This window comes from Macaca mulatta, chromosome 14 (assembly GCF_049350105.2).
Source record: "Macaca mulatta isolate MMU2019108-1 chromosome 14, T2T-MMU8v2.0, whole genome shotgun sequence".
Taxonomy (NCBI): Eukaryota; Metazoa; Chordata; class Mammalia; order Primates; family Cercopithecidae; genus Macaca; species Macaca mulatta.
Window position 1 is genome coordinate 79,510,016 of NC_133419.1, and position 12,257 is coordinate 79,522,272.

The window sequence follows — 12,257 nt, forward strand, 5'->3', positions numbered from 1 at the left end:
GAGATCAGGAGATCAAGACTATCCTGGCTAACACAGTGAAACCCTGTCTCTACTAAAAATACAAAAAAACTAGCCAGGCGTGGTGGCAGGTGCCTGTAGTCCCAGCTACTTGGGAGGTTGAGGCAGGAGAATGGTGTGAACCCAGGAGGCAGAGCTTGTAGTGAGCCGAGATTGCACCGCTGCACTCCAGCCTGGGCAACAGAGCAAGACTCCGTCTCAAAAAAAAAAAAAAAGAAAAAAGAAAAAAAAGAAAAAGAAAAGAAGGATAATGGACACTGTAGTGGGATGGATCAGGATTCACACCCTGGCTCTGACATTTACTAGCTGTGCACCCTTCAGTGAGATACCTAACTGCTCTAAATCTCTGTGTCCTTGGTTAGAAAATGAGGGAAGGTTAAGAGTTGGTGGGCTTGTTGTCTCCAAGGTTCTTTCTAGCTCACAGATTCTGAGAGGCTCAGAGGCTCTGCCTCTACCAGGCTCTCCTCAATCCTCTTGGGAGCCTGGGGGCTTCCAGCACGCACAAGGTTTACGTGGATAGCTCTGTCTGGTAGGACACTCTAATTCCCTGAAAGCATGGAGCCCCTCTGCATTCCTGAGAGGGCTGTGCACTGGCTCCCAAAGCAGAAGAGTAATCAAATGTGGGGCCCAATTCCTACCCTAGTGGATGGGATCTAACTTCCCATCCTAGAAGATGGTGTCCCATTGTACAATGGGTTGGGTTGCTGCAGTACTTTGACCACTCTGGAACTTAACGATAGATATTCTTATATATTTTTAAAACCAAGTCTCATGGGTATGGGGCCAAGGAGAGCAGAGGATAAATGGAGTTAATTGGTAATGAGTTCCTTTCTCACTGTACTTTGGAGATGCTCACCTAATCTACTGACTCTGAATGAGCAATTTGGCTGCCTAATTAGGTTAACCAATAATTTCCCTTTTGACACCAGGCTGCTTGATAATTTGGGGCAGGGGTAACTGTGATTCTGCTTCATTGTTTCCTTTCAAAGTAGATTTCTTAATTTGCCTCTGGGATTAAATCACGAGTACATTCTTACTGTTCCCCAGACCCACCATGCTTCTGCATGCCTCCAAGCCTTGGCTCATGCAGTTGTCTCTATTGGGAATGCTTCTCTCAGATCCCTTAGACTCAGTGAAATCCTACTAGGCTTTCAAGCCCCATGCATAACATGAGTGGAATGAAGGAATGAGCCTTTGCACCCTCAGGGCAAAATGAACTGCTCCTTTATTGTCATCATCCAGCTCTTTAAAAAATTAATATTAACAACTCCCGTGAATTAAGGCCCAACACAGACCAGACGCTTCACAAATGCTGTAGTACAGACTCACAGCAACACTTCAAGGAAGGAAGATGGCATGCTGTGTTTGCATTTTTTGTATTATGTGAAAAATACATAACAGTTGATCTTTTTAATCATTTTAAGGACTAGAGTTCAGTGGCATTAGTGTAGTCACACGGTTGTGCATCCATTACTTTTATGTATCTCTGAACTTTTTCATTATCCCAAACTGAAAATGTGTACCCATTAAACAGTAACTCCCCAACATCTCTTCTTACTCCCTGGTAACCACTGACATACTCTTTTTAAAATGACAAAACTGTGGCTCCAAGAGGTGATATGACTTGCCCAAGATCTCAGAGCTGGGACTGGTACAACCAGGACTTGAGGCCAGGTCTCCTCATTGGACTCTGAAACTAGCATTCTTTCTCCACTCTGCAACACTGCCTGCTGCACCTCTGTTAAAGAGCTGCAAGGTGCTCGTAGCCCTGCCTCCCTCACTGGTCATCTAGAGTCCACATCCTTGAATAATGCTGCACACTGAAGCTCAGCATAGCTGTGGGACGAATTACAGAATGAATTCACAAAAGACAGCGTCAGCTTGACCCAGTGCTTGGGAGTGAAGCTCGAATTGCAACCTCTGCTTTCTAAAACACATCTATTGCATACCCACTGTGTTCCTGACATGCCAGCTTCTCACTGCCCCCCAAGCCTGTTGGCCCCTCACAGCAGGAGAGGAGAGGCCTGAGGGCTGGCTCTGCTTGAAGGCCCCGAGTAGGAAGATTTGTGTTTACATTACCCAGTCAATTCTATATTTATTTTAGATATTAAGCAGTGACATAAAAGCTGCTGACATTAACCTTCAGGGGCAGAAATTGTCTTTAATGGACCCCATAAAAGTTATTATTGATGGCAGCTGCATGCAGCATCACTGTGACCTCAGCAAAAGCCTCCACCGCTATCAATACTGTTGACAATTACTATTGACTAATGCAAGGCCTGGTGTAGAGGCAGAGTAAATGTTCTTGTGGCTGGAGGTTGCTGGGGTTATGCTTCACATTTCACATTTATCTGGTAAGGATCTCTGAGAACTTGGTTGCACATTTTTGGTGGCCTCAACTGATAGCTGAGGACGCCTGCAGACTCAAATGGAGGCAGGCAAAGGGCTCAGACTATAGAGATGGCTCAGGCCATCAAAGAGACCAGACTTCAAATCTAAGCTCTGCCAACTTGGTGACTTGCTGGCTGTTGTGTCTCGGTTTGGAGCCTCAGGTTTCCCATTTGGCAAATGGGAATGCCACTGAGTTGCCAGGGGGATTAAGGCAATTGCTCACGTGCAGTGGTAAGCACATAGCATGAGGTTGCTGGCTTTGCTCTAACCCTGAGAAGTGACCACACTGTGATGTGTTGACTGACAGGTCCAGTGGAACTGAGCCCTGTTCTGATGGTGAGATCTGAGTTCCCATCACAAGAAAAGGAGAGCACTGGCTGGGGCCAGGGGTTTGATGAGGTCAGGCGGAACTACAGAAAGATGGGAGAGGGGGAAGGTAAAAGAAAAGGGAAAGAGGGTGAAAGGAACCAAGACTTTTGTAGTAGAGCCTGGCTCCAGCTCAACTAGATATGTGGCCCTGTGCACAGCCTTTAATCTCTCTGTGCCTCAGTTTCCTCAGCTATAAGTTGGGGAGATAATAGTGTAAGAGGAACGTGAACCTAATCAGTGAATAAAAGGGAGTCATTCCCATGATTGCTGTCATTATTTAGATCTGAGTACTGCATAACAAAGCTGTTAACATAACTTCCCAACCGGGAGCAAGTAGACAGCCTTTGGGCACCTAGGGGGAATCTAGGTTCAGGGAGTCCAGGCTTGGAAGGGATGTGGGAAACAGAAGCCCTTCATTAGATTCATCTGCCTACCTCCTCTGCCCACCCGTCTACCCTGAGTACAGTGAGGCTTTGAGTTCTGTGGCCAGTGTGGAAATGTATGATCATAAAGAGATGACGACATGGCCAGGGGAGCAGGCAGCCATTCCTCCGTCCCATTATCAAAGGCTGAAACTCTTCAGGCTTAGTGAATATGTCATTATCACCCAACAGAGGCTTAATTCAGCTGTAATTCAGCTCTCAGGGAATATACAATAATGTGGGCAGTGTGCACCTCTTTCTGTCATGACTTTATGGAAAATGATCATTTGTCACCATGCCAAGAAGGCTTCAAAAGAAAAAATAACCCAAGTGTCTTGCTACAGAGGGAATTCACTATAACTAGGGCTATAAGAGTAGATTTTAGAGTCATATAGGCTTGAGTTCCAATCTCATTTTGCTAGTTGTGTGTCCTATGCAGGTTTCTTAACTTCTCTGGGCTGCGGTTTCCTTACTGTGTGCAACAATGGGGATAATGAAACCTTCTTCAAAGGGTTGTAGGGGGAGTAAATGAGATAATACAGCTAAAGCAGTTAGCACTGTGCTTAGGTTCAGATAATTGGCAGCAACTTTTTTTTTTTTTTTTTTTTTTTTTAGACAGAGTCTAGCTCTGTTGCCCAGGCTGGAGTGCAGTGGTGCAATCTTGGCTCACGGCAACCTCTGCCTCTGGGGTTCCAGTGATTCTCCTGCCTTAACCTCCTGAGTAGCTGGGATTACAGGTGTGCATCACCATGACACACGCCTCAAGCGATCCATCCACCCCAGCCTCTGAAAGTGCTGGGATTACAGGCTTGAACCACCACGCCCAACCACACAACTATTAAGTATTAATGCTGTTATTATTATCATTTTCCTCTCGCATACCTTCATCTTGTGCATGCACTTAGAATCCAAGAATTCTGCATCTAGAAGGGCCTACAGGTCATTTAGCTCAGCTAGACCCAAAAATTGTTTATTAGAATACTGGTCCCACCAGATGCTCTGAGAATAAAAGAGTTCTGTGGTCAAATCGATTTGGGGAATGCTGCATACATCCCCCCTTGGTAATTTATCCATTAGCATGCACATTAACATCTGAAAAACTCTAAGAAGTCCTGGAGTAAAGAAACTGGTTTAAGTTTGTTTGATTCAGTGTTTCCTACATTATTTGACCACAGAACAGCCCCCTACCCCATCTAAGAACTAACATTCTCAGATCAAGGAATGCTAATTTCATTTAAACTATTTATTTTATAGATGAGGAAACTGAGTCCCAAGAAAGGATACAATTTACCCAATGCCACACCCTAGACCAGTACCAGAACTGAGGCTCCCTTCCTGCTGCGGTGTGGTGGCACATACCCTATTCTCTTTGTGCCAGGCCCTGCACTGCCCTTCAATTTAATGTTCAAGTTCAGTGTGTGGTGGGGGTGGGGAGAGGCAGGGCTGCTGGCTGGGTATGGCCTTGGGAAGGTGGGTGAGGGAGTGTGGGTGCTTTCCCACCAGAGAGAGGGAAACTCCTCTGGTACTGAGGTCATTAGCCCCTTCACAGGGCTGATTGGGGACCAAGGGAGAGTGACACTGCCAAGCCAGTACCCAGTACCCAAGCCATTGCCACCCTCCCACGTAGACAAGTATGCAGGCTCCCTAGGCGAACACGTGAGTCCTCTGGGAGGGGTGGCAGGATGCACCTTTGGAACTCTGCTGCATGGGACTCTGGACCCTAAGGGGATACATTTCCCCACCTGACCCTGACCGTGCGTGGTCTCCTGCCCATCCCCAATCTGGGGATCCATCTTGGTTTTACACCACTCAGCTGGAGCCTCCTCTTCAGAGACTAACCCCTCTAAGCCTCATCTCTGACCTGTTCCCGCCCTGATCCAGGGGAATCCGGGGCAGGAATCACGAGGATCTACATTTGAAGCTAGAAGCCAGCAGGGGGCACTGGGCTAGGTGCTTCCTATTCTATTAATAATTCAGACTGCCCTCCCCTACCCCTTTGCCAGCTCTGGTATGGAAGCACCAGCGGACCTCCTCCTCACTGGGTTTCCCAGAAACAGCCCTCCAGGTGCTGGGGCTGTTCCTGGGCTCTGCCACTCTTTCCTTTGCAGCCAGGCCTCAGCAGGACCCACCTTGGTGCTGACCTGGCTCAGCAAAGCTGCTCAGGGGCTGGTAAGGCATGAAATACACAGAAGGGGAGATTCCCCCCGGGAGCTAGTCTCCACGCAGGACCACGTTAGACTCAGAGCCCCTCAGAATTCTGCCAGCAAGGTCCCAAGGGGAGAAAGAGGAAAACACTGAAACTGGGCCCCCTTTCCTCCACCACGAAAAGGAGGCGTGTGAACCAGGTGCCATCTTTTCCTCCCACAGCCTCTCTCAGGCCTTGGGAAGGAGCCTCAGGGAGGAGAGTGGAATAAGGAGTGTGCAGCTGGCACTTCCCGGGATCGGGGGAAGCTGCAGCAAAGCCTCAAGTTTTAATTGTTAAAGTTTTTTTTTTTTGTCTTTTCACTTTCTTTTTATTTTTAATAGACAGATAATAATTATATATATTTATAGGGCACAATATGATATTTTGATACATAAATATATTGTGGAACGATTAACTAAAGTTAATTAACATATTCCTCATCTCACATACTTATTTTTTTGTGGTGAGAATATTTAAAAATCTACTCTTTTAGCAACTCTGAAATATATAATGCATTATTATTAACTATAGTCACCATGCTGTGCAATAGATTTCAAAAACTTATTTCTCCTAAATGAAACTCTGTACCCTTTGACAACATCTCCCCTAAACCTCAAGTTTTAAGTTATCCCCAAATGACACTTTTTGTTTGGAAGTCATCCTCTGAACAACATAAGATGCTGATGTGGGACAGTGTTCCTGGAGGTTGCCCAGGACTGCTGAGCACCTGGAGCTAGAGATGGAACGCGCAGGATTCAGGCAGGACCAGGCCTTGCTGATGTGGTAGAGGACAAACTATGGGGAATCTGTTACCACTGCCCCATGACCTTTCTTCTCCCCTGCACACAGGCACCTTATAAGCAATGACCCAGAGCTTTATGCGCCTCCCTAATCTGGAAGGAAAGAGCAGCGACCCAGTCTCTGGCATGTCACTCATGGGTGGGCATTTCATATGACTCTGCAAGAGACTCTGACTTTTGATCCCTGAGAGTAAAGCAATTTTTCACCAACTTCACCAGAGCCCCAGGCAATGGAGCAGGAAATCAATATTGTAAATAAAACCCCAGCTCCACCACCCAGGCACCCGGCACAGACCAAACCAGCCACTTACCAGTCTCAGTGTTTTCGTGCTCGGTGTCGGTGAGCGTGAGGTTGGAGTTGGCCCGGCTGGACAGGCAGGAGCTGCGCCCTGACCGTGTGCTCCGGCCCCACAGCCGCACGGGGTGCTCAGGGGACAGCACCGTGTCAGCCTCCATGTCGGCATCAGAGCTGGCCCCCATGGAGTAGCCGCAGTGGGGGAGGCCAATGTCTGTCCGGTACAGGGTCCCGTGAGGGGACGTTACTTCTCCCAGCCCCAGCTCCCGCAAGGTGAAGTTGGCACCTGGGAGGAAACACAGGTGAGCTTGGTTAGGGCACTGAGAAGAGGTCTGCCTCTGCCTCTGCCTGAAGCCGGGCCTTCCCACCCCAGGACTCACTGCCGTTCTTTGAACTTGCTGTGGCATTCTATGCCCACGCCTTTGCTCAAGTGATTGCCTCTGCCTGGAGGGCTTTTTCTGCCCCCTCTTCACCAGCCTGAACCCTCCATTTCCTTTAAGCTTCAACTCAAATTGCGCCTGCTCTGTGAAGTCTACCTCAATACCAACACCTGTGCAGAATTCATTGTCACTTTTTCCAGGCTCCTTCCGGAGTCCTTGGGCCTGGTCGTACTGCACAGTAGAGTTGTTTCAGGGTCTACCCTCTGCTGAAAGTGACCTCAGCAAGCGCAGGCACCATGTTTTGCTTATGCTTATTCTTAAATCTCTGTTCCTAGAACAAAATACAGTACTCAGAAGCGGCTCAATAAATGCTTGTGAAAATGAACCGAGGGCTTCAGATCTCCTTTTCCAGGGAGGATGGTCAGCAAGTCCTGAGCAGGGCAGAAGCCCAGTCAATGAGATCTAAATGGCTCCCTTGGGGCCAGAAGTTCCTTTCTGGCCAGGTCAAGAAAGCCTGAAGCTTGAGAGTGAAGACGATGGGGACTGGCAGAGAAAAGTCAGCCTTGTACCAGGAAAAAGGCTCTGGCTGCTGCTTCCTCACTCCAAGTGGGTCTGTGATGGGGAACTGGCGGAGACAGGTCTCTTGAGGGCTCGGGCAGGCCTAGCAATGCCTAGGACAGAGGCTGGGAAGGACGTGGGTGAGAGAAGGTCACCTAGGATTAGTACTCGAGTGACAAATAGAATGCTGACTTTATGGAAAACTAACCTCCCTGTCACTCCTGCATGTGAATTCAATGTCTATTCAGGACCAGCTTCTCCCATATTTCTAGTATTTCCAGGAATGTGTTGCAGGGAAAAGGAAGAGGGAGTATACAAAGGCAGTAAGGGTCAGATCCCACTTACAGTGATGATCTGGAGAACTGGACTTATAATCAGGCAGAACACGTTTAAACCAAGTCACGCTGGCCCTGGGCCTGTACTGAGATACAGCAGTGAATAGGATACAGTGCCCAACTTTACAGAACTCTCTGGCGGGTAGGGGAGACACAACCAAACACATGATTAAGTGTGCAAGTTCAAAGTGCGGAGACCACAGAGAGTGTTCTGGGAGTGCAGGGGCAGAAGGTGGGATATTGGGGTGAGGAGCTCAGAGGAGAGGTTTGCAATGAGAGTGAATGTGGAGAATGATGAGTTAGAAGGCAGAAGAGGTGGATGGCCAAGCTTTAAAGGCCAGGACTGAATAGGACAAGCCTACAAAGAAAAGCAAGAAGGAACTGCCAGAGAGGTAGAAGGGGAGCCAGCAGAGATGCCATCCTATTATAATGGTGTGTCTCACTCTTACAGATAACCCTGTGCTCCCCCAGTGTGTGCTAGTTATCTGGATCCAACACCTATCACACCTGCTGCAGAGTAGGTGCCCTGTAAAAGTTAGGTAACCCCACACACACGTACATACCTGCGGGCACATGCACCCACGTGCACACACACACACACGCACACGTGCACACACGCACGCACACGCACACACGCACGCACTCTGGTAGTACTTTGGACAACAGATAAGGGGACAAGAAAGTGGGGAGGAGAGACCAGTTGGGGTGCTGCTGAAATGCAAGCTGCTGCGCTAGGCTGTGGTGGTGGGTGGAGGTGTGCCTCAGGCCTCCCACTCAGCTGGCTCAGGCTGGGACAGCCTTGATGCCAGGTTACAGCCATGAAGTACTTCCACACAGCTTGGTAAATAACTTGTGCCAAGCCACCTCAGTGCCTCCTTCCACACCCCGTGCCTCTCAGCCTCTGCTCTGGCTGCTCCAGCCCTTTCCCAATACCGGCAGTCTCCTCATGATCCAGTTACTAAACAAAGGGTTAATGTCAGCGGACCAGGCATAATAGAAGCCTGTGGGCTCTGCTCGGTGGCCAGGCAGACATTCTGATTGGTTAGAGGCTGGGCCAACCAGATGTTAGCCATTTTGCATACCACTCCTCTGTGCCCTACTCCAATCTGCCCTCCTATTTTGCTCACCTAAGAAAAAGAAAAGGCTAAATTAGAGCCTAAATTCCTCAGTCTGCTTCCCGCTCTCCCTGCACATCACACTCCCTGGCCGCTCTCCCTGCACATCACACTCCCTGGCCGCTCTCTGATCTACGCTCCTCTCTCCTGTCCTGTTCTCGCCCCCTGTCCCCATCCACAGTTCTATCTGTTCTCTGCCGGGCTGGCCCTCTCAAAGAGAAGCCACTCACATGTTATGAAGAATGACTCTTACATTAAGTGAAAAATCAAATTTATTCGCAACAAACAGCCTGGGCTGCATTGATTTCCATATGGCTTGTCCTGCATACCCTTTTAAGCAGCCAGACTCAGCATCAATACCGGTGAGCTAAGACATCTCTGGACCGGAGAAATGCAAGGTAAGGGCTCACTCTAAGGGTTCCATGATCCTGTTGAGATAGTCAGCTCCTCTGAGTGAGTTTGGAAGATTTACTTCATCCAGTTTAAGAAGTCCTCATGGTTTACTTGCTTTATGTCCTTTTTGGCCTCTTTCCTGAGGCTCAGGGCACGAGTTGACATCCCATCTCACTCAACATCTAGCTGTGCAATCTTGGGCTGGTGATCACCTGAGCTTCAATGTTCTTGTCTTTAAAATGGGATGATAATCTATGACCTGCTACCTTCAAAGGATTTTTGAGGATCCAGGGTGATAATTTGAAGGAGAGTATTTTGTAAACTGCTACGCACATGCCTGCCTATGAGATGAGACTGCTTATTTGTTATTTACAAAGATAAGGAGCTACCCCTTCCCTGAGCCTCATGTGCTAGGTCCAAGCCAGCCAGGGCTGAGCTCTGTCACTTACGGACAGGACACAGCAAGAGGAAAGCTTTCAGAGACCATTTTGTCTCTTCCCTTCAGTGAGATCCAGAGATGACAATTAATAGCAGGCAACATTTCTGAAGCATCTGTTCTGTGCCAGGTACTGGTGTCAAGTGTTTTATTTACAGTTTTCATCAATCCTCACCACCTATGAGGCACTGTTTATCCCTTTGCACAGGTGAAGTAGCTGAGAATAGTAAAAATGGCACAGCCACAATTCAAATCTAGGTCTGTTTGATGCCAGAGTTGGAGCCTTAACCATAAGCTGGGAAAGGGACTGCTCATTTTTTCAAGCCTCACAGGCAGCCCTGCTAACAGGTCAGCTTTCACATGGATACAGGCCTGTGGTAGAGAATAGAAATGAAGAGGTCATAGGTGTGCTCTGTGTGTGTGTGTGTGTGTGTGTGGCCAGCTCCTCTTACCTCTGTGATATTGGGCAAATGATTCACCCTGGGGTTGTTGTAAGAATTAAATAACATTGTCAAAATGCATATAAATTACATAGCACAGCGCTCAGCTGACCCTGTCTGTGAAGAGGGAGAAGGGCAGAGCAAAATCAGGATGGGCTGCACAAATTGTCAGGTATTGGTCATGACCCAACAGGCATCAAAGAGGGCTCAAGCATCTGCAGGCCGAAAAACAGGAATCACCGAGGCACCATGGTAGGAAAGAAATATCATAACAGGTATGGAAACCTGAGCAGTTCAGCAGGGCTGGCTCATGAGTGGTGGAGTGTGGAGAGTCAGGGGACAAAAAATGTATAGAGAAACAGGAACAGATTTGGGGAAAGTGGTCTATGTTAGGGGGAGCTCAGTTGAAGGGCAACAGGGAGTCACCCCCAAGCTTCATCTGGCTGCAGTACAGAGAATGGCTCGAGGCAGGCAGCTCTGGGTGAAGGGGGGTGATTGTGGTTAATCCTCCAAGAAAAATGATAATAGCTTGCACTGGGAAGTGTCAGAGGGAATGGCTAAGAAGGATGGATTTGAATACTGGGGCAGGATGGAGAGGCTTTGGGGACTACTGTAGGTAGAAAGTGCAGGAGAGGAAGCCAGGCACCAGGATATCCTACAAATTACTAAGTTTTCATGTCTAACTATCTCAGGAAGGTCTTCCTCTCAAGATCACACAGGGCTTGACACAAAGAAACTGCTAAATACGTTTGTTGAATGAATAGCAAAACTAGGAACTAACATTTATTCAGCACTTACTTGCTATTATGCTTACCACTGAAAGGCCATCTCATTAAGTCCTCACCACAATTCAGTGCAGTAGGGAGGCTTCTCACGCCCATCTAACAGTTGAGGACTGAGGTTTAGAGGGAAGCCTAACTCAGCTCTAGGCCGGTAGACAAACACTGGAGCCCAGCTCCTAACCACCTCACTATGCCAGGGAAGTGAGTAAGGGAGAAAATAAATGAACCAAGAATGAACTACAGGGCAGGCTTTTACCAGGTCCAAGTGCCCAAATGGCAGAGACTTGCTGTTGATATGGCACCCCAACTGGTGTTCCAGCTCACCTGTGCCACGCCTACCTGCCCCAGGCCCACCTGCGCCACGCTCACCGGAGCCCATGCCTACCTGAGCCCATGCCTACCTGAGCCAAGCTCCCCTGCGCCCAGGCCCCGCCCCCTCGGCCTTGCCCTCACCTGTGCGGCAGAATTCCTCGGCCTCCTGCGGCACCATATCCTTGACGCGGCTGCCGTAGGCTAGGCGGGCGTCCTGGTCGTAGGCCTTCAGGGTCTCGCTGGAGCTGTAGGATTTCTGCGGGGTTTTGCCCTCCTCGCTGTCCGCGGACGAGCTGGTGTAGCGGCGCTCGGCGTCGCGGCGCCGGGTCAGCGAGCGGTAAGGCTTCCTCTCCTTCACGTCCATGGCCTCCGGCCCGCGCTCTTCCACATCCACAAATAGGTTCCTTGCCGCACTCAGGGCCGAGTGGTCTAGAGCCAGGGAAACCGAAGACAGGGCGTGAGAGGCAGAGAACATTTCCGGGTTCATCCTGATCCTGGATTAACCCTTGCAGCAGTGTGGACAGAGAACCCCAGGCAGCAGAAGTGAGGGTACCGCTCCACCACTACGCAGCCGGTAAGTGACTCGCACCCAGGGCCTCTAATTACAAATCCTGTCCCTTTCTGCTACTTAGCCTATTCACCTTGAAGAGGCCTCCTCCAGGGATGGGCACCAAGGAAGCTGACAGCAAAGGCCAGAGGGCACTGGTGGTTAGTAATATCCCTAGATAGGAACCAAGCCTGTTTGATTCCCGTCACATCCCACGTGGAACAGGGCCTGACCCAGCTCTAGCCCAGGGCTCCTTAAAAATCTGTGAGATGGATGATTGCACGCAAGCACTGGGGTAAGCACTTTGCATATATTATCTTAGTAAATCTTCATACCTTCCGAGATGTTATTACTCTCTCCAACCTTTTTTGGAAACGAGCCAAGGTATAACCAACCAACCCACACTTAACCACCACCAGATGATTATATAATTATTTGCTTTTTGCCCATCTCCTTCCGCTAGCCTGTAAGCTGTATGA

At 48.9% G+C, this 12,257-nt stretch overlaps 1 protein-coding gene across 2 annotated transcripts in view; it reads right to left on the reverse strand.

The window, feature by feature from the left end:
• TENM4 (teneurin transmembrane protein 4) overlaps positions 1–12,257 on the reverse strand; it is a 792,376-nt gene that overhangs the window by 409,187 nt on the left and 370,932 nt on the right. For both annotated transcript variants that reach the window (XM_015115340.3, XM_077964103.1), the window contains 2 exons: positions 11,373–11,660; positions 6,497–6,766 (listed from right to left, as the gene is read on the reverse strand). In XM_015115340.3, coding sequence (XP_014970826.2) covers positions 6,497–6,766; positions 11,373–11,595 — 493 coding nt within the window. In that variant the 5' untranslated portion in view covers positions 11,596–11,660. The remainder of the gene's footprint in view (positions 1–6,496; positions 6,767–11,372; positions 11,661–12,257) is intronic.